Raw genomic sequence first — 23,452 nt, 5'->3', positions numbered from 1 at the left:
CAGAGGGGCGCATCAGGATTGTGTTTGATCTTAAGGGGATGGGGTGGGCGTGGCCAGCACAATGTCACTTGTGTTGGTGCTTGTGGTGGCCTGAGCGCTCTGCCAGCAACCCTCTGCCAGTTAAAAGGAAGCTCGGGAGGGCCGTGTGCGTATTTCACTGTTTCCAGGGCAGCCCCATGGGGGCCAGATCTAAGCACTTTGAGGGTGGATCCGGCCCATGGGCCGTGAGTTTGATACCTCTGGTTTAGGGAGTATGTAAAACAGTAAAAATCTATGGTTTTTGTTGGATTGGTTTCTTGCACTTTACCATCCATGTTCTTGTGTCCTATTGATGTTTAATGTCAGGATACATTTTCATGTAAATTTATAGAACTTGGGGCTGCGGGTTTCAATTTTCTTATATTTAGTATCATTTTTTGCAGCTGTAAAACTGACATACGCACAAATTCAGCTCAGAGCAATACAAGCGTTTTAAAGACAACCACAAAACCTTTTACAAAATAAAAAGCAAAAAAGTCCTCTATTACTTTAACCTCTTTGCACAAGAGTGAAAGTCTTTGCCTAGTGCTAGTTATGGCCTATTCTAAAAAATATAACTAAATGAAACTATTAAGAAATCTACAAAAAAGAAATGACTGAAAAAGATTGCACCCTTTGGCACAAAAAGATGTTCTTTTTTAGAGCACACATGACTTCAGTTCAACCCAGTAGAAAATTAGTAAGTATACAGTATGTGTCGTATGCTGATACCCCACATACTTTCACATACAGCCATCTGTTTTCTTGTTTTTTTCACAACTGTTTCTTTTGCAATCGCTATCCTCCGTGAAAATAGCATGCTGAACTTCACACCATTTTAAAGCTATAATTGTAAAAACAAATGGGCAAATTCCATCTTGCTTTCCTTGAAGCTACAGAAATGAACAAATCAGCGTTAATGCCTCAGGTGCTGCGTCTGTGTCACCATCGCTGACAGGATCCAAGCAGGCTTCAGGAGATAGCATTTGACTTTATGGCACTCTACATGCATTTACAATGTTACAGGAATTTTAAAACTGACATGCTGAAGAATGTTTATAAATCATTAATAAAAATGCCTCTTTAATACCATGCATTGTTTGAGAGACGTAAGGAAGCACATCCCTAAATGGTTTTCTTTCTGACTAATGTAATTTATACAAAAAAAAATTGTCCCCACTGTGTACAAGTATAACCAAGGATAGATAAAGAGCATCATCTCAGCACATTACTACCTGATCCAATCACTTGGGAAATCCTAATGTACAGCACATCCTATTTCCATGTTACACATAACACATTTGTCTAAAATTACTCAACAGATTTTGACATTGCAACGTAGAGCTTTCAACTGTCATCTCCCAAGCAGGAAATCCACGTAAGAGCAACAAGGATCTTAAGGATTTATTTTATCCCAGACCTATGACAACAAAGATAACACACGAAGAACCAACGTTTACATTCTCACTTCCCTACATCCACTCTCTATTTTGACATTTTTATTTTATGTACCTTGATTTCTATAATTTCTTCAGAGTAGAAACTGAAATACAGGAAATTCATCGTGCAAAATGAAATTGTTATTTGGCCCAATTCTTATTTATTCTAGTAGTTGGAGTTCTATTTCTTCAGTAGTCACATCAAAGCAATTCATCCTTTTACTACTCAATTGCACTCCAAATCACCTTCATTTATTTACAGTACTGTTTACTGTTTACTAAATTTATAGGCCGCTCAATCCCGGAGGACTCCGGGTGGCTTACAGAAATAAAAATTAAGAAAAAAATTAAAAACAAATAAAACAAATAACACAGCAGATTAAAAGAGACACAACATGCACCCAGTCTAAGCTGGGCTGGACCTCAATCAAGAGGTCAACAGCCCCAGGCCTACTGGAATAGCCAGGTTTTAATAGCTTTTCGGAAGTCCATGAGAGTGGGTAGGGCCCGGATCTCTGGGGGTAGCTGATTCCATAGGGCCGGAGCGGCAACAGAGAAGGCCCTACTCCGAGGTGTTGCCAGCCGGCATTGTCTAGCTGATGGCACCTGGAGAAGGCCCATCCTGTGTGATCTTATCGGTCTTAGGGAGGTGTGTGGCAGAAGACGGTCTCGTAGATATCCGGATCCTAGGCCATGTAGGGCTTTAAAGGTAATAACCAGTACCTTGAATCGTGCTCGGAGACCAATAGGAAGTCAGTGCAGCTCGCGGAGGATAGGTGTAGTGTGGGTGTACCTTGGTACACCCAGTATCGCTCGCGTGGCTGCATTCTGGACTAATTGTAGTCTCCGAACACTTTTCAGGGGCAGCCCCATGTAGAGTATATATTTTACTAAAAGACTCTAGGCAACGCTTTAGAGCATGGATCTCAAACTCAATTTCATTGAGGGCCGCATCAGGATTGTGTTTGACCTCAGTGGGCTGGAGTGGGTGATGCTGGGGTGGACATGGCCAGATTGACATCATGTTGGGGGCACCTGTGGAGGCCCGAGTGCTCTGCCAGAGAAAATGGTCTCCTGAGCTCCGTTTTTGGCTGCAACGGCCCCCTGCAACCCTCTTCCAGGGAAAATGGAGTGCATGCGGCCCTCCTGAGCTGTTTTTGCCGGCAGAGGCACCATACGTCAGTCCTTCACTGTTTCCAGGGTGGTCCTGTGGGCCAGATTTAAGTACCTCATGGGCCAGATCTGATCCCTGGCCTTTGAGTTTGACACCCCTGCTTTAGAGGAAATAGCTACTTGTAACATGGATGCACTGGGGTAATCTTCCCAAAACGACAACTATGTTGACCCCATCATGTCCATTAGCAGTCTGGCCAAGGATCCTTGGAATTATGGCACCAGACTGGGATATTTAACAAAAGACAAAAAGCTTCTATGGTAAAATAACCCCCAAAGGAAATGAACTTTTCCCATAAAAAGGCTTATCTCGTAAACATAAAAAGAAAGACAACCCCACTAAAGAACTCCTTTTACATATTCTTTTCACAAAACAAAATTCCTTGGGCCATATAAACAGGCCTTAACCTAAGCTTGTAGTGATGAAAGGTGTCTATTTTATATATGACTGTAATGAAGAATACACTGCTGAAGACATCTGTCAAAGGAAAAGTTAAAACACAGTCTAATTTGATTTGACTTCTCAGTTTGATATTACTGTCAGGCAATAAGTACTAAAAACTTGCAACTGCACTGTTTTATGGTGCACAAAATTTTCAATGGTTTAAAGCAGCTATCTATTGCGTGTGTGTGTGTGTGTTTGTGTGTGTGTGTGTGTGTGTGTGTGTAAAAGCATCAAAAACTGCACAGGGTATGGAAGTGTTAATGCTATACACACATTAAGCCTAGCAGAGGCTTAACACATTTGTTTCAGTTCTTATTTTGTCAGATGCACAAACCAACAAACAAAAAGAATTGATGCCAAAAACCAGCATTTTGCAGTTGAATTTCAGAAGTGTGATCTCTGGGTAGAGGGTGAGATTTCAGCTGCAAATGCAAATATAGGCCTAAATTTGCTAGTAGGCTCTGGGTTGCCTATTCAACCCATCTCTATACACAACAAAGGGCAAGCAAAAAGGAGCCATTTGGTGATCACTTCATCTTACTCTGATAGTTTCTGAATGTGGAACTACAATATGCTGTATTAGCATCCAATGCAGAGAACCAAATTCCTAATTTAAAAGACAAAAAATATGCAGTGCCTTGATACAGTACTTCCTTGTGTTTCTGGATAGGTAGCACTGGTACGGTGAAACAAAATAAATATTTAGAAAAAGGAAACAGAAATGTCTGCCTACTATTTTACCATTTGGTTAAAAAAAACTTGCACTAATTTTTATGAGATAGAGCACTTTCCTGAAATAGATATTTTTATTTTGGACATTATTAGAGGCTCCAAAGACCTGGAAGCATAAGCAATGAAAGGACTACGAGAGTCAGTGGCATTTACTCATTTGCTTTTTTTTTTAGAGCATCTCTGAAAAGAATTAATTGGCTTATTTGCCATTGAAGTAATTGTCATAGTAGTACATCTACTAGAGCCGTGATGGCGAACCTATGGCATGTGTGCCAGAAGTGGCACACAGAGCCCTCTCTTGGGCACTTGTGCCGTCAACAGCTGGTGTTCTGGTTTCTGGCTGGTCTTTGAAGATGCTGGAGCACCAGAAAACAGCCTGAAAACAGCCCAAAAACCAGCCTAAAAACAGCCTGAAAGTGGCCCAGAAAAACCACATGAAAACAGGCATGTGTGCACCAGCCAGTTGGTCTTTGGGTTTCCAGCACTTCAGGCACGTGCGAAGACTAGCTGGCCAGCGCGCATGCACATGCTGGAAAACCGAAGACCTGTGTGCGTACTGGCCAGCTGATCTTTGGGTTTCCAATGCTCCGGCACCCATACATGCACACACCTTCTGGTTTGGGTCCTTGGTGCCAAAAAGGTTCGCCATCACTGGTATAGAGTGAATCCTTTTGTTGCTGCTATATTGATTGGGTATGAATTGCAGATAAAAGAATTATAGGGCCTTTTCTATATTACAAATTAAGCATGTTACAGGTGCTACCATCTGTATTGAAACAGTTTCCAGTAAAATACGTATGTGCTGCAAACATTTGAGTCAAAGTAATGATGAATAGGCATCAAAGAATATCTGGAGGTGCTGAACCTGTGTGGGAGTTGAAAATGACTGCATTTGTAAACAATCAGAATAATCTCACTTTTAGTTTGGGTATCTTAAGAAGAAACATAAAATAGTTCCAAAAGTTTCTTTCCATTATACTAGTCTGTAGTAGAACATTTATGAGAGTGTCTCAAACCCTATTAACAGATGACCTGAAAGAGTATTTGTCATTTGATAGTAGCCTTAAAGCAAAGATGACCAGCATTTCTGCCTAGAGAGAAATGCATTTCCTCAGGCGTAGCTGGCAGTCGGCATAGTGGGCTCAGCTGAAGCAGGCTCGGTCACATTAAGTGTCCTTGATTTTTGTCTCTGACAGTCACTTGTTCTCCCCTCCAGGTAGCAGAAATGCGCTGAAGGCAGAGGACATTAGAAGTCTCTCACTAGTATCCTGTATTTTTGGGACGGAGGAGGGGGAATGTCGATATTATGTTGAGGGCTGCATGAAATTAGCCTGAAGCCACATGATGGATGATACATGTAAGGTAACCCATTCATCAATTCAGTATAAACAATGCTAGGTTGGAATAAGCATTTATGAGAAATCTAGGGCAACTAAGCTTGTTTAGGTCAGACTACAGATGAACACATGCAAACAATTTTTGTTTGAATGCTTTCCTTTCGTTATGAAAGCAATATAAGTTAAACAGTAACGTTTGTCATAAAAGCAAAAGATTTACCTTACAATAAAATGAAACACATGTGCATGGTAAATAATAAGGGAAACAGGGAAAACAAGAAGCATCTTCTGGAAACATCAGCAACATTCACTTTCTTTATGGTGAAATTCATTCCACATCTTGTGCCTTCATATTATATTTTTCCCTGCTGACACCAGCCACCAATACAACGTATGTAGTGATAATGACATAAATATTGTAGACATTAAAAAGAGGGAAAGTATATAGAAATGCACATTTCTATATTATACATAATTCTGGGAAAGGCCACAGGGTGAAGATATTATGAAGGCAAAGCTGTTAATCTGGGATTCAAAGCTATTTCTTTCGGAAAAATCTTTCTGAGGGAAGGAGATGATTCAGTCTCACGGACAATAAATCTTGAAAAAAGAGACAGAAAGAAATCTGTTTTTCTCTTTTGCTTTATAACTAATAGTAGATGAAGCATGCTCTCTAAAAAAAAAAACAGTACTGAAGGGCTTATTTTCAGAATTTCTGTGTGGAGGCCTATGTCTCTTGCCTATAGGGAAATTCTGCAACAATAACTTTGAATCTCCATTTATCTGCAAGTCTGTCAGAGAACTCAGGGAAAACAAAGAGAAAGCACATTATCCAAAGTTGTTTATCTTAAGAATGGAAGGACTCAAAGGGCACTTTGCTCCCTTCCTCTCCATATTGGTCAATTGAATTTTAACTGAATTTTAAATGCATGGTCCTTGTTTTAATGCTTTATATCAGGGGTTTCAAACTTGATTTCATTGAGGGCCATATCAAGCTTATGTTTAATCTTGGGGACAGGGGTGGGGGTGACCAGAGTATGGCCAGCTTGATGTCAGTCATGTTGGGGATGCCTGTGGTGGCCTGAGCACTTTGCCAGTGAAAACGGGCTCCCAAGCTCCATATTTGGCTGCGAAGGCCTCCTGCAACCTTCTGCCAGCAAAAATGGAGCTCCGGAGGGCCACCTGTGGCTCTTGTGAGCTCTGTTTTCAGCTGTGATGGCTTCCTGCAACCCTCTGCCAGTGAAAACAGAGCAGAGAAAATATCCATTTTCGCTGGCAGAGGCACTATGGGCCAGTCCTTTGCTGTTTCCAGGGAAGCCCCGTGGGCCAGATCTAAGCACCCCAAGGGCCAAATCCAGCCCCCGTGCCTTGAGTTTGACACCCCTCCTTTACATGGTATTTACATGACCACCTAAAGTTGTCTTGATGAGATGGGTGGCATAGAAGTTTAACAAACAAACAACAAAGTCAGTTGGTCACTTAGTCAGTAATTTACAGTGCTCATGGTTTCACAGAATTCACATCCAATTGGTAAAAAAGTAGCGCTGCCGGTAGATTTAAGTGTTGTTTTAGGTATCATGTAAAATATGAGTTGGGTGTATAGTATTCTGCTTCCTTTACATAAATTTATATAATATGGGATTGAAGTTTAACAAATAACCTGAATAAACTTTCCAAGTATTTGTTATGAAACATTCGTTACCAACATTTAAAGACATTTGCCTTAAATTCAAAAATGCTATCTTAGGTCTCTGTAATGTAGTAGTATTTCGTTAGCAATGAATTAAAACATGAATCATACAGAAATACGCTGGACATGCCCACACAGAGTTTAGCGAAGGGAAAAACTCATAATATATTACGTGATGATGCTATTATAACATAAGTTTGACATCCCTGTTCTAGATGCTTTAAAATCCCTAAAAACTATGCTGCTACAGATGAAGTGGTTCTTTGATGCTTCCTTCAATATTTTATAAATGGATCCGTATTTTTTACCTACACTTTAAATCTATTTCTCATCATTCCATAAGTACCCAGAATGTTACCTGGTTGATCTCCTGGGTTCCACCACAAAACCGCGGTAGACTAAAGTGCGCTCGATGAAAGCGCGTATGTGACGTCATCACAGCGCGACGAAAACAGCACGCTGTGAGCGGTAAAGTTAAAATTAACGCGTAAATCTAAACCTAACCCCCCAAACCTAACCCTAACCCTTAACCTAACCCTAAACCTAACCCTTAACCTAACGCTAAACCTAACGCTAACCCTTAACCTAACCCTAAACCTAACCCTAACGCTTAACATAACCCTAAACCTAACCCTAACTCTTAACCTAACCCTAACCCTTACCTTTACGTGAATCGGCTTGCTTTAAAAGCGCTTTTTAAAGCACCCTTTTTTCTCCGCGGTCGTATTTGTCGCGCTGCTGATGACGTCAGGTATGCGCTTTAATCGGGCGCGCTTTAGTGGACTGTGGTTTTGTCGTGCCACGGATCTCCTGAGGCATATTAACATACGGATTTTAGCTCAAAATGAGCAAAAAGACATTGTTTCAAATTCCACACTGAGTTATGCCCACTGAAAAAAAATGGGATGGTCTTTGTTTCAAGTAGGCAAAAATGGGGTGGCCCCATAATTCTACTTGGGCAGTTAGTAGATATACCGTATTTTTCAGAGTATAAGACACACCTTTTTCCCTCAAAAGAGAGGCTGAAAATTTGGGTGTGTCTTATACATTGAATTCAGCATTTTTTGCCTCCTGAAACCCTGCCCCCTTCACCAAAATGGACATGCAGAGCCTGTAGAAGGCTTTCAGAGAGCACCTGGGGGCTGGGGAGGGCAGATATGAGCAAAAATGTTTTTAGATCAATTTTGCCCACCCCTACAGCCTCCAGGAGCACTCTATAAGCTTCCTAATGCCCCTTTTTTGACAAAAAATGAAAAACGGACCGTTTTTTGCTCATTTTTGCCCTTCCCCCCAGAAACACTCTACAAGCCTCCTAAGGGCTATTCATGCCCTTTAAAAAAACAACAACCCTGGCCCTTTTCCCAAAAAAGGGCTGTTTTGGGGAGGTGCAAAAACTGCAGAGTGCAAAAACTTTTTTTTTTAAATTTGCCTCTTCAAAACCTTGGTGTGTCTTATACTCCAGTGCGTCTTACACCCCAAAAATATGGGTAATGATATTAAGGCAGTGCACGGATCACTATAGTCTGCAAAAACATAAGATAAAAGAATTTCAAGTCACAAATAAAATGGGATTTCTCCACGGGAGACCTGCCAACAAACTATTATATATAAGGCGTTTTAAAAATGATAAATCAACTTTGTTTTCTACAGGGAGGAAGACAAAAAGATCTCCTGTGTCATTATCATTTTACATCTAGGGATAGGATTTTTAAAGATATATATTTATAAAGAAGTATGAACTTGCTGTCACTGGAAATCTGCAATGTCTGATCCAATTGTACACATTTAGAAAGACATGTTACAAAATAAATAATTGGACAGCTGCAACTCTGAAATGACAATGGATATTTATCGATCCCTTTTTGCAGACTGAAATGGAGAAATGTAAACTTCAAGTGAATGTGATCTCTTGGGTGAGACTTTAGCTCAACGTAGTAAGCAATTGTTGTCTTCTGATGCACATTTTAGTATTACTGCAGGCAGGTTTTCTAACTATTCATTCAAAATTTGCTACAGTAGAGGACAAAGTGAAAATTCTAGAAAATGCTTTATTACTCACTTTCCTGCCAAAATAAAAAGCTTTAATTTGGAAATATTATATTTTAGATGAAATTATTATTGTAACTTAAATTTCATTCTCTGTATTTATATAAATATTCAGTCTCCTGTGAAACTGATTTTCTTGACTCTGAAATTGCTTCTCAGTCTGTTCAATTGAATGTAGATCGTTGCTATTGCAGAGTAAGAGCACTCAAACTCTTAAAGGCACAATGACTATATATGTATACTTTTTGGTTCTATTTCTTTAAAAAATCGAGGAAGTTATATGTTAAAATTAAATATGTATATTGAAAAGGAATTATAAATACCATCAACATAAAATGGAGCTCGCTCAGAAGCTGAAATACACGAAGCAAATGAGATGGAGAGTATGAAGCAGAGGAGAGGGGTAAGGGAAGAAGAGTGGGATAGGAGAGAGGGTGGGGGGGGAGAGGAGGAGAAAAAGGAGGAGTGGAAAGGGGAGAGAGGAGAAGGCAAGAGGAAGGGGAAGTAGAGAATAGCAATAGCAATAGCAGTTAGACATATACTGCTTCATAGGGCTTTCAGCCCTCTCTAAGTGGTTTACAGAATCAGCATATCTGGGTTCTCATTTTACCCACCTCCGAAGGATGGAAGGCTGAGTCAACCCTGAGCCGGTGAGATTTGAACAGCCGAACTGCAGATAACAGTCAGCTGAAGTAGCCTGCAGTGCTGCATTTAACCACTGTGCCAGGATGACAGATGGAAGAAAGGAGGTAGGGAGGGGGAGGAGAGGGAGAAGAAAGTGATAGATAAGGTGCAAATATGGTGTATGGAGAGAAGAAGAACCAATAATTGTTTTTGGGAGATGAATTGATGTGAACATTTAATAATACAATATGTAACAGTGGTAACAGTGTACATGTGATTATATGTTATGAAAATGAAAAAATAAAAACTTTAAATGATAAAAAAGCACTCAAACTAAAGATAAAACCACTTCTCTTGGGACAAGTTGTTATCTGAAAGCAACTATGAACCAGTCTTTAATACTGCAACCAATTGTACTGAGTCTCAATATTCTACCCTGTCATATTTTGGATAATTACAGCCAACTGTGGAATATCCATTTTTTTAAAAGTTTGCTACTACACTTACGACATTAATATTGTCCAAAGCCATAGTTTGAATTGATTACACACTCAGGTCAGTCTTCATATAAATATATATCTGAAATGAGCTGTGGCTTTTCTTCTTTTTAGGGAAAGAGCAAGGAAGGGATGATTGTAATAGAAATTTGCATCCCATAATGTAGTTAGCATAGCTATTGAACAACATAGAAGAGAAAGAGACAAATTTCAAATTTGAAAAAAAAAATAGGTGACAAAATATTTTTGTACCAATCTTAGATTTTTTTTTTTTTAAAAAAGAGCTGGAATATTCAGAATAGATAGAAAGGAAAAGAAAAAGGATGGAATGGAATGGGATGGAATGGAATAGAATAGTTCTTTATTGACCAAATGGGATTGGACACACAAGGAATTTGTCTCCGGTGCATAATCTCTCAGTGTACACACAAACAGTAAAGTAATATAATCATAACAATGATACCAATAAGAGGGGATAGTAGAGAAGATCAGAAGGATGATATTATTATATTACATAATAATACAGCCATACTACATGGGTAAATATCCTTAGACATAAGACAGTATCTTGGGAATTAGGTATTTAGCAGAGTGATGGCACGAAGAATAAAACTGTGTATAAATTATTTTTTAAATTAGGACATAGGGCACAATACTGATCACTGATTATTACTTAATTAATGTTTGGGAGATTGAAGCAATAGGTTATTAAAGTTCTTGCTGACAATTTAAATACTGAAGATACTTATTGTAAGTTAGGAGACACATGTTCATTTATGACACACATTTTAAATTGCTCCATCGTCCAAATTGATGCCATGATTACTGAGAACTATCAGCATTTAAAAAGGCTTAAAATGCATTTCAATAGTTTAAGTAGACAGGCAGACTGTAGCAGACTGAATGTGTGTTAAATAAATAAAAGAGTATACTTAGAAATCCAATGGCAAAAAAACCCCCAGAGAATTGTACTGATGTCTTTGCTAGAAACCACTGGAGGTGCTGATCCTGCCTGGCTCATCCCAAAATAAGTCGGAAGATTTGGCATTGTTTCCAAGCAAATAGGAAGGAAACATGGGGATAGAGGATAAAGGAAAACTCTCCTGGTCAAATTTTGTCACTGTGTTCAGCAATGGCCTAAAACTGACCTTCCTGAAAATATATGATTCTTTAATAATTTAATAATATTTTTCTGATCATAAGTATCCAGCTTTACAAACAGGAAATAAGACTCTTTAAATAGCACAGGGCTAAACCTCCCTTAATTTCTGGTGAATTTTCTATATTTTTTGTGAATTGACAACTTGTAGCTGGCACTATTTGTTCTAAAAATCTCCTTTAAGTTGAGCTTGACTTGATAGTTTCATGTTCAGATAGTATTCTTAGCAACAAGCCCAATTACCTTCATCCAGGATGCGGCTTTGACTTGTCAATGTAGCTGACAGTCTCCTATTTAAAGACTAGCCAGTCTCAACTCCATTTAGTTTTCCAACCCAGACGAAGTCTGCCAGATGCTATTACTATTTATGGCCTCTATAATGCATGTTGCTAACTCATTCAAAGGGAGAGGATTGCTCCAGTATTATTTTAGAAAAGCCGACCTGATTGTTATGGCACTTCTTCTTCTAGGCCTCCTTTCTTCTTCCGAATTAACTCTAGGGAATAACATCATGTTGGACTTTCCAGACAGATTATGTGAAACCATAGCTCAATGTCATTCCCAATAGCCAAGCTTATAATTAAAGGTCAAATAGTCACTTCATCTGCAATCAATCAATAGAAGAAGTTCTAATATCAAGAACCAATCAATCAATGGCAAATATACTAATAAAAGCCATGAATCAAATGCCTGTATTTCATGTATTGCATGTAAGGTGCATGTACTGTATGTTACAAAAAGTGGAAAGCAAAGCAAAATGAGAATAAATAAGATGGGGGAATCTCAGGAGTGGTACAACATTTATCTTCATTATTAGCGCTTATATCTCTAATTATGTAATAAAATTAAATAACAAATAAAAGTGATATCACAGGCAGCAGTTAGACAACCTCATAAAAATCCATAGACTATTTCTGTTAATGATATCAATCAAAATGGAATAAATAGATCAAATACACTAGTTTCCTGTGGACCTGATACTCTCCAGACATTTTCAGAATTCGATTTCATAGTTGTCTGGAAATTCTGGGAGCTGAAGTCCCAAAACTTTATACCCCAGTATGGCAGGCAGAAAATTGAAGAAGATTGAACAATGTAAGAACTTCTGTAAAGGTTAAGCATGAAAAAGGAGAAGGGTAGAAACAGTTCTTGAGTCTAACACATTCAGTCCTTTGTGTCCTGAGCTCACATAGCTATAAAGTACAAATAAAATACTGCCTCCCACACCCCCAATCCACCAACATATGGGAGGGAACTGTGTTTGTCTCCATATGAAGCAAGAACTTTTCCATGGATCCAAGCAGAGGAAGTGGCAGATGGCCTCTTGAGCATTTTGCATATGGGAATTCATTGGTTTTAATACAGGGAAAGAGAACTGCCTTACAAGAGCCTTCTCTTGCTCCTCTTATTACCACTTCTAAAGCTTCAAAGCTGTCACTTTTCCTCCTCCTTTGCTGGTGCTGTGCTACAATCTCCAGGGAACTGAAACATGGCACCCTGCGGAGGCTTCACATGCCAGAATGTTAAAAATCAGTTTAAACTCCAAGTGAAAGAGCTTTTGTGGCAGGAAGCCCCTAAGTGCTCTTGTTTGCTTAGTGATGGTAGAGTTTTGAAGGCAGATAAAAACCTCTTCACAGAGAACTTAAAAGAAAGCGCTGAAGTTCACAGAGGACCTTAAATATTCAGATACAGGTATTAAATGGGATCGTGCTTGCATCTCCCCAAACCTGCTTGGGTAAATTATAATGGAGTATCTCAATATAAAAGAAAGACAGCATTCTAATTTCACTGGGATGAAATCTTCCGATCAGATTACAGATGTACTTCTATTATTCAAGAAAAATTTGGCTCGACACAAAAACTTCATTATAATGTCAGCCACCAAAAAAAAAAAAAAAGGTTTCCTTGCTTGGTAATCTTTTGCTTTATTCAGGGTCAGATTTTATGGGAAAAGAGAAGAAGGTAGCTTATATGCAATTCTCCCAGCACTTTTCTGGCATTTTATTATGATATGAAATTTTAGGAAATACACCCCATCATTAGAGACATCTACATTTAAAAGCAAAGAACTTACCTATGCTTTCATAATCCACCCTAAAGTTTGAAGACATGGCCTGCAGGAAAGTCTGATCAAAAGTATCTCTTTTACTTACAGACAAATTTAGTTTAAAGTATCTCAGTGATTCATAATAGTTAGTCTTAAATTTTTTCAGATTCATATTGAAATCCAATATGCAAGTATTGGAGCTGATTTTGTTATTTTAACTCGTTCATAATTTTAATGAATTTCTCCTAGCCTTTCTATATAAAAATAAAATATTAAATTTATGAACAGGAAAAAGAATAAAAATGCCTTAAGCCAGCAACCTTATCACTAATAAATTGCAACTCCTTATTCTGTTGCTGAACCTAAAACCATACAGGTAGAATAAACAGACAGACAGACACTGATAGATTCAATTATATCATGGCATATCTGTTTCCACATGCAAATAGATATGACAAACATATATGAATTCTATTTCGTTCTTTGCTAATAATATAAATTACAAGACTTAAATGGAACATACAGCACTGCCCCCTCCTACAAAATTGCAGTTGTGTTTTAACTAAACTTTATATCTACAAGAATAAGTACAAGGGTGGAATTCTGAATGACTAGAAGATCAATGTTCTCAGAATACTAATTAGTAATTGAATGAATGCACAGTTCTGAAATTTCTCAAAATAAATACCCTGTTTTTAATGAAACCATTATTCCAGCAAATGTTTTTTTTATATAGCAAATACTTTGTGCATTACAGTTTTGAGCTATAATATTTTTGCTATTTAATTGTGTTGAAATTTCTCAAATAATAATAATTTGAAACAAATCAAACTGTATCAATACTGGATTACAGACATAGAATAAGAATATGAGAAACAAGGAAAAAGCAAAGAGCATTTTCCAAAGAAGGTACAGATTAATAGCACTGTAAACTAATTACTATACTAAACTCCCAAAGGAGAAAACCACATTGTCTTCCTCTTAGAAAACCTACATTTGCACCAGTGGTGGGTTCCTACCGATTCGGTCAAACTGGTAGTAGTTTGGCAGCCTGGGTTGCTGGAATTGGCAGCAACCCAGGCCTGCCACACCCGTGAACTGGTTCTCTTGGTGGCGCCATGTTTTTTGCTTTTGCGTATGCGCAGAGCAATTTTAGTTGTACTGTCCATGTGTGTGCAGTGCGCATGCAGTACGCCCCTGAGAAAACCGGCAGTAGTCTCTGCCAGAACCCACCCCATTTTTACACATTGCAGAAATTATACCAATATTAATGCTACACGTTTATATAAAGGTTTATATCTCACCAGATTTCTGAGTCAATAATAGTAGCATACATAAGCAGTTTTATAACAAAGTCCATGTAGGAGCAATGTAGTCAGACTGAATTTTTGAAAATAAATACTTACCTAAGGTTAGAGATTTGTGTGTGGAACAGAAAATAATAGCCACTGTGTCTGCTGGTGTAAAGCCAGAACTCTTTCTAGGAAAAAATGTGGGGAAAAAAAATTAAAAATTCCACCAAATGTTTGCTAACATTTATTTTTAGAGACATTCTTGTTTTCAATTTTAATTCAGCTTTGCCAACTTTATTACACTCCCATATGCTTAGCATTTGCATTTTCAGATTTAAGCCAGACATGCACAACTTCCGCTTGCTGACTTGAAGTCTGTTGGAAGAAGGTGGTTATAAAGGGACGTGGGAGGCATATGAGAGAGAAGAGAAGAGAGAGAGAGAGAGAGAGAGGGAGGGAGGGAGGGAGGGAGGGGCAGGCAGGCAGAGATGGAGATGAATGGATGGATGGATAGATAGATAGACAGATAGATAGAAAGATAGATGATAGATATAGAGATGGAGACAGGGAGTTGTATAAAAATAAAAAGAATTTCTTCGAGAGCCACCCTAGATTTTGTATACCAAGTCAAAAGTTGCAATCTGAAAATGAGCGTGGCCAAACTTTTTGGTAAAAGCTTTCAAGAATGAATTGTATCCCATTTTCTCACCCCACTAAATTGATCCAAGTTTTTGGTTCTATTCACTGTGGGCACACTTTAGAGACCAAAAATGTGGCATTGTGGGGAAAGGATCTCTACTTTAGCTAAATTATATGTATGCTGCTCCAGGCCTTTGTATGAGTGTGTGACCCCCCCCAGGGGCCTAAAGGCCACTTGAGCCTGGCCTAGTTTATCTCATTGCATCCTACATCAATCTGTTTTTCAGTTTGAAAAACAATACAAATGTATATCATCTAAAATTATTTTACGGATATTTAAATTAACAGAACAGTATATCACAATCACATTCTTTAAAAGTAAAAGGGAAATATATTTTGATTTTACTTGCAAGCGATCATTTTTATGTTTTACTAAAATAATACATTGGCAAAAAATGGCAATGGCTTTTCATTGGCTTGCCATAATACCAAATACATAAATTATTTTATATAAAGCCTAAATTTTATATTTCCCCATTTCTTCTTTTCAAAAAATATGTTGCCTTAGAACTAAAAACTGTATACATTCTTTGGCATTTTATTATGTCACACTAAATTGATTACCAAATTTGCTTTATTCTGATTGCTTATATCTTATTATTCTTTTTTTCCTTGCAGCAAATTCAAAGATGAAATTCTCTTACAAAATCATTTTCTTCAAAGAGAAGCCATTAATCTTAACCAAGCATATTAATTGATATTTTCAATCAGCAATAGACTGTAGAAATTAAAAGTATAGGAAAAAGGTGGAAAATATAATAACTTTTGAAAAGTCTTCATTGGATGCCTATTTTAAACTTAAAACAGTAAATGTAGTTTTAGAATTATACCATCCACCTGCTTTATCTTCTGGTTCTTCCTATTCTTTCAGTTCTGAGAGATGGAAATTTGAAGAATTTGCTGACTAACCTCTCACAAGAACAACAGCATTTATACCCAGGAGAATTTTAATTTCTGTAGGCTTAATCCAAACTAGGCAGGAAGCCAAATAAATTCACAATTTCTATATAAGCAGAACAATATTTCTACAATTCAATTTAAGGTTTGCCTAATATAATATTCACACTTCTATCTTGAACTTGTTTCATCCAATTAGCCTGCAGTCAGTTTTTCCATCTGGGTAAAACTGAATTGTGTCTTCTTACTATTCATTTTTTATTGGGAAATATGGTTTCTGCCCAATTATTGGTTTTCTTAGCTTCTTAATAATTATTTTTTCAAGCTGACATGCATCTCATGAAAAAGTCATGCAAGATTCCTTTCCTGATACAATATCAGTTTTTGATCAGGGCACAATTTTGCTGATATAGTCAAATCTGGGAAGGACTTAGGCAACCATAGAAAACAAGTGTTCCTTTGGTGTCTTCTCTGTAGGAATATCTTAAACATGATAGTTTTTAGAGTGATTCTTAGGTTATATGTTTCAGTGTTCCCTTGCTGTAGCAGCAATATATGCATAGATGCCGAACAGGAAATATAAAAATCTTAAAGCAAATGACTCAGTATATTTTTCTCTGCAACCTTATTCAGGAAATATCCGGTACAAAGCACATAAAAAACTATAACTGATACTACTCAGTTATATTCCTGGTATCCTCATATGTGTATGATTTTGTATGTCTAGGTCATTGCAACAGAGACCCTTATAGATAAAGCTTTGGGGAGCTGACTAGCGAATAACAGAAAGCAAACCCTGTATGTATGTATGTGTGTGTGTGTGTGTGTGTGTGTGTATTTATGTGTGTGTGTTCCAGCATTACTCTGGAACACCTCAAGCAATTTCAACCAAACTTGGTACAGAGATGACTTACTCTCTGGAAACAAATACTGTGAGGGTAAAACACATCTAACACCCCTCGGGGTGTGTGTTCTGTTAAGATACAGCCTGTTGTGCCTTAAAATGGCTTCTACTGTACAGCGCAGTGGAGTCGCCATGGTAACGGCTTCACAGTACTCCACAAGGGGGCTCCCTTTTGTAAGAGTGAAAATCCAACATTAAAAATTATGTTTGGTCTGGACATTTTCAACAAGACTTTGATTATTTTTGAGGACAAATGTATGGCTTCTGGAGGCATAGGGAAAACATTTGTAACTTCAAATAGTCACTCATGTCCTCATCACCTCTAGACTGGTTTACTGTAACATGCTCTACGTGGGGCTGCCCCTGAAGAGTGTTCAAAAACTACAGTTGGTCCAGAACGCAGCCGCGCGAGCGATATGGGGTGTATCTAGGTACACCCATGTTACACCAATCCTCCACGAGCTGCACTGGCTCCCCATTGGTCTCCGGACGCGCTTCAAGGTGCTAGTCGTTACTTTTAAAGCCCTACATGGTTTAGGATCTGGCTACCTGAGAGATCGCCTCCTGCCACTCACCTCCCAACGACCAACAAGATCGCACAGGCTGGGCCTCCTCCGGGTGCCGTCAACCGGACAATGCCAGTTGACAGCTCCCTGGGGGAGGGCCTTCTCTGTTGCTGCGCCGGCCCTGTGGAACGATCTACCCGCAGAGATCCGGACCCTTACCACTCTCCCGGCCTTCTGTAAAGCTGTTAAGACCTGGTTGTTCTGGCAGGCCTGGGGCTGTTGATGGATATCCAGCCCCCACTTAGATGTAATGGATGATGTGAATTTTTAATATTGTATTTTTCTATTTTAAATTTAAACTGTTTCTGTCTTGCTGTGAGCCGCCCAGAGTCCCGATGGGAGTGGGCGGCATACAAATTTTAATAAACCTAAACCTAAACCTAAACTCATTTAATTGTCACCAAAAGCAGGGCTTTTCCTGTCTAATACAGGATTAGGATAAATAAATACCTGGGCAATGCTGGGTTATCAGCTAGTATTCAAAATAAATGCTTGCAAAAAAGGAAATTCTTCTGGAATAGCAGTTTGGAACTTATTCTGCTCATTTAGCAATAGTTTCAATAAGCCTTCTAGCTCAGCTATGGACATATAAGCAGCTCCATACCTGTGTTAGTCTATGACTCCCTTTCTTCTTCCGTAATGAGGCTTTCCAACCTGAGGAACCAATTCTCTTTCTGCCGGGCAATGAGTTGGGCAATGAGCCACCTCAAAACCTGGCAGAGATAAGAATTTGTTTGCACAGGTCTAATAAGGCCATCCAACAGGTGCTAATTCTGTAGGTTTCTCTTTGCTGTCCTCTGGAATCTGCCAGCTCTCATAACCCTTTCCACCCTGATCACCACATTTGATCCTTCATTACAGCTTTATGCTCAGCAGACTTTGTAAACACTCATACTCTGCAGCTGCAGTTTATTCAGAAGGAGGCCGGTGTTGAAAATCACCGATGGCAGTTTCAGTGTGCTTGCCAATTTGCAAAACTGCACAAAAATAGCTTCTTTTATTTTGAGGCGTTACCAAAAATGTTTTTAAAAAAGCTTTGCAAGAAACCATAGAAAAAAAATACATCAATCACTTGAATGATTTGCATGGGAACTTAATTCACTGTTGCCTTTATTTATCACACATTAATAAGCAAATGTATGAAATATAGTCCTTTCCTTTATTTTTTGCTTTCCTCTCAGGTGCTCCTCAGGAAAAGGATCAAACTGAGCACGAGGTGATTGAAAAGTCTAATTCTTGCTACAAAATAGAAATTCATTTTCAATTTTTTGATAGCATTGTTATGCTTCAATATTTGCAATGTTTGATTTGTTTGCATTGGTTGTAACCGCACTGATCTTCTATAAAAACAGGTCATAATACTTATTGGGATAGTCTTTCACATTCATCAACTTTTTCTTCACATTTCTTCTCATTAGAAAAAGGAGAACCTTCTGCAAAAGGATTCTTTTCAATACTTTGGATAATTGTAAGACTTTATAGTCAAAACAAAACATGCTTTCTACTGAATACAATATCCCATGTTTTAAATATGTATCTCTAATATTTGCACTTGTACAAATATGAGGTTTTGGGCAGTCTTCAAGGATTTCCTCCTACCTTTGAAATAATAGAAAATACCTGGGTTTTAGATTTTGGCAGTGATTTGCTCTCCAAGCTTGTTTCAATTTAGTTTCTAAACGTTTCGTTACCAAATTAAGTAACATCATCAGCAGGATCTTCTTGTCCTATTCTCAGCTTATAAATGTTCTTTGTTTAGAGCTATATTTAAATTCTTAGCAGCTGATTGGTTCTCTTATTGATTGGTCGTTCGAATAGTTTGATTTCTTACATATTCATATGCTGGATCCAGATTGTTTCTTTGGTAGAATACTAGGCTTCAATAAATTCATGTGTGTGGCGAGTAATGATGTCACCTAGTCTGGTAACGAAACATTCAGAAACTAAATTGAAACAAGCTTGGAGATCAAACCACTGCCCAAATACATACATGTGGCATTATTTCAATATTTTCTGAATACGATTTTACAGAACTCTCTTCACAAAAATAGATGTTCTGTTGATTTATTACTTTTGACATTGATTTTAAATCCAGGGAGTTCAGGACCAGAAACACACATTTGATGGAAATTCAGAGCCTTCCCCTAAGATTACTGTTATGCCTTCTGAGACTGGCAATGGAACAAATTGAATGCTTTTCAACAGCTTCTTCACTGCATCTCTTTGCTTTTTTTTCTGCTGTGGCACTTGCTCATTTTGGAGTAGTAGTTATGTTGGCTCTTACTTAACCCTCTTTGAACTATTGGTTTCCTTCTCGGATGTATGATGTTCGTTGTTGTATGCTACTTATGGTAAAGACACAGAAATGAAAGTGTTCTTGAGAAACTTGCTTGTTCTCCTACTGTCCAAGTCAGCAGAGATAGTCGCTGGTCAATTTCATGGCAAGCTAGAAATGTAGCTGTTTTTCAGGAAGCACAGCATAAAGTCAATTTATTTTTATAATTGTTAAGACGATTGGAATAATTTTTATTAGGATGGGAAAGAAAGCAACTGTTGGACATTTTTGAGTTAAGGGGCTTACCATGACTGTCTCCTAGTGGTTATCAATCTTGAAAATTCACCACTTGAGCCCAGATACTTAGAATTGAAATACAGGACTATTGGTAATATGGTTGTTTAATACAACATTAACATAACACAGGAACATGAGATATTTCCTCTATGATCACCAATCACCTCCTCTCGACCCATAAGATCTCACAGATTAGGCCTCCTCCGAGTGCCATCTGCCAGCCAGTGCCGGCTGGCAACTACGCGGAGGAGAGCCTTTTCAGTAGCAGCTCCGACCCTCTGGAATGATCTCCCCGTGGAGATTCGTACCCTCACCACCCTTCAGACCTTCCGCACAGCCCTCAAGATCTGGCTATACCGCCAAGACCATAATCCGCCCCCACCCGAATGTTGTATGAATGTTGCTTGATTTTAATTATATATTGTGTTTTTATGTTATTGTATGTCTTCCCCTCCCATACAAGTTGTTAGCCGCCCTGAGTCCCCTCAGGGAAAAGGGCGGCCTATAAATAAACTCAACTACAACTACAACTACAACTATGATTAAACATATATAGCTTATTGATTTTTTTAAATTCATGGGTAGTTTTTAAATGATAATATGAATTAGGGTAATAGTTGTTGGAATATAACTATATAGAATAGCAGAAGCTATATATTAGGCAAAGAAATATCTGACTGGAAAATAGCTATTTAGGCAATCTATAGAGAATACACAAAATGACTGATAAGTAACTATAGAAACTGTTATGTTTTGGAATAACATTAAGATCTCCCTTTTTTTCAACAGTAGAAAACTATTTTTTGTTTTATAGTTGTTTTTACTCCTATTATTTTATTTTGTACTGTAGGGCAATACATATTTGATTTTATCTGGTTATAGATTTCAAATAAATGAACAATCTGGCTTTGACACATTGTCTTTTCTATTTTGGACAGATTATGCCAAAGCACTTAGAATCACAAAGAAAAAACAAAATTATCCTATACCCAGGTATTCTATCATATAGAAAAAAACATTACTGCTATTACTTACCTGGTAGAAAAGAAGAAAGTTAACATCATAAATCCCAGCTGAACTGAAAATACTGAAATGAAAATCAGTGTGATGTTAATATGCAATACATTGAAATGTGTGCTATAAGAATATCTCAATTTTCCCATATAAAAAGCTAATATTCTATAAAGTATTAATACTAATCTTCATTTTCCATATGGTTGCAAGTACACATATTAGATTCTGATATAATTCCACACCTCACTATATTATTTTTGTATTTGGAATTTAGTATTATCTATCTATCTATCTATCTATCTATCTATCTATCTATCTATCTATCTATCTATCTATCTATCTATCTATCTATCTATCATTTATCTATCCATTTATCTATCCATCCATCCAGTTAAAAGTACTAAATAGATGGCTATACTATTTCTAAACAGTTTTTTTTAATTGTTTTCTACAATATTGGTCTTTGACCAAAATAAACTTTGAATAGATTACTAAAGACATGCACATATATTGTTCAGTGTACAGTGATTCTGGCACCACTATAGAGAAACTCAGTACAGTATATATTTTCCAGATTACTTTGGTCCCCAATTCCTGGAATAAGAATAGACAACTCTTTGAAAAATGCCCAAAGCATAAATAGTACTTACTTATAAAAACTATTACGATCAGGCTAAATTTATCAAGATCAATATTTGGATTAGCGAAAGTATCACAGAATGTTGTATAGATGATCATCAAGAGTACACAACTGCTGATAGCACCAAATGGAGGCTTCTTTCTCTCAAGCCATTCCTTGATGTATCTTCGGACAATCTGAAATACAAGGAAAAGAACCAACAGGTTGCCTCTTTTCAATGCACACAGGGAGCTAAGTTGGATATCATAAAATGAATCTGACAGTGGAAAGTCATAAAGAGAACAGAATAAATTGGATGACAGCCACAGTGGATTTCAAAGCTTCCCTGCCACATAACACTTCTTCTGGGGAATTTAACATTTGTAGTGCAACTTCCATTGGGCATCCATAATGAGAATATATTTTCAAGTATGTTCAAATCTATCCTTAATCATGCCAAATGTTCTTTGCTAGCTGTCACTGAGACATACCCATTAAGTCTCCCCGAAGTTTATCTCCTATGCTAATACAAATGGATGTATATAATTATCATAATCCCTGTTGAATCCACAGACAATACCAAGTATAACTTTGGGAATCTTAAAAATCTGACATCCTCAGGAAATCCATGAGAGCAGATAATCAAAAGTGATCCATGGAACATTTAAATATTTAAATAGCTAGTAATGCACCAGAAGTTTTAATTAAATTATAACTCATGCTTGAAAAGCAAAAGTGCATGCATTTTGGGAGCTTAAATTATTCAGAGTATAAAGATCTAGATTTTCTGAATCAAAAAAACAAATTCCAATTGTATACTTCTGCAGTATCAGATTCACACAAGGTAAATAAATTGACAGTGTTTAATGTAATTGTTCACATTCAAGACTGGGAAAATAAAATAAATTTAGTTTTTCAATCAGTTTGAATGCTTGTTATAATAGCTAGTACAGAAAGCTTCTGTAAGTAGATTGATCATTGTGATGTATACCATATTTTAATATAATTAATCACAATGTCTGTCTCAAGTATTTGAATGGATAGTTACTTTTGAAATACAATTAAAAATAAATCCCAATTGGCAATGAAGAATGTTCACAAACAATATCACTCAGAATATCACCACCTAATTCCTGTGTGGAGGAAATCACAAGATATAAGATTTATCTATAGGATTTACACAGAGATAATTAAAGCTCTATATTAGCTTATTCCAGATATTGATCTTGTATCATCTCATATGTTGCAAAGAACACAACAGATCTAAATGAATTGATGAAAGCTGTGGTCTAAATTTTTAGGTAATCAAATTGCAGGACATCTCAGGATATGTTTAAACAGAGTATACTTGAGAAATAACATAGTATTTTCATGCTAAATGGACAGATCATATAACCTCCCTTTATAATATAATATTAATGTTAATTAACGAGAAAAAAATCAAATTATTTAATCTAAAGGAGAAAATCCTAAAATAAAACCAAACAATCTATCAGATTTTCATAAAGAATATCATCTGACTAATTTAGCTCAAATATCAAAGTAGTTTTACAGTTTGTTTGGCCAAAGCACTAAATAATTTCATTACAAATTGTATTAATTTGGATGAAGATGAATTTACTAAATGTAGATAAATAGAGATCCCATTAGAAGAATAAATTGAAAATGTGGAAGTCTTGCCC

At 37.3% G+C, this 23,452-nt stretch overlaps 1 protein-coding gene across 2 annotated transcripts in view; it reads right to left on the bottom strand.

Annotated features, from left to right (window-relative positions):
* SLC10A7 (solute carrier family 10 member 7) overlaps positions 1 to 23,452 on the bottom strand; it is a 174,031-nt gene that overhangs the window by 8,187 nt on the left and 142,392 nt on the right. Inside the window, exons 9-11 of one of the 2 annotated variants that reach the window (XM_032224161.1) lie at positions 21,802 to 21,967; positions 21,173 to 21,224; positions 14,614 to 14,687 (exon numbers count right to left, since the gene is read on the bottom strand). In XM_032224161.1, coding sequence (XP_032080052.1) covers positions 14,614 to 14,687; positions 21,173 to 21,224; positions 21,802 to 21,967 — 292 coding nt within the window. Of the gene's footprint in view, positions 1 to 14,613; positions 14,688 to 21,172; positions 21,225 to 21,801; positions 21,968 to 23,452 lie in introns of those variants that run through there. The other variant, XM_032224159.1, reaches the window with a different exon arrangement.

Source organism: Thamnophis elegans, chromosome 9 (genome assembly GCF_009769535.1).
Source record: "Thamnophis elegans isolate rThaEle1 chromosome 9, rThaEle1.pri, whole genome shotgun sequence".
In the NCBI taxonomy this organism is placed as follows: domain Eukaryota; kingdom Metazoa; phylum Chordata; class Lepidosauria; order Squamata; family Colubridae; genus Thamnophis; species Thamnophis elegans.
The sequence above is the reverse complement of the archived record's forward strand: the minus strand, read 5'-3'. Positions and strand labels throughout refer to the sequence as shown.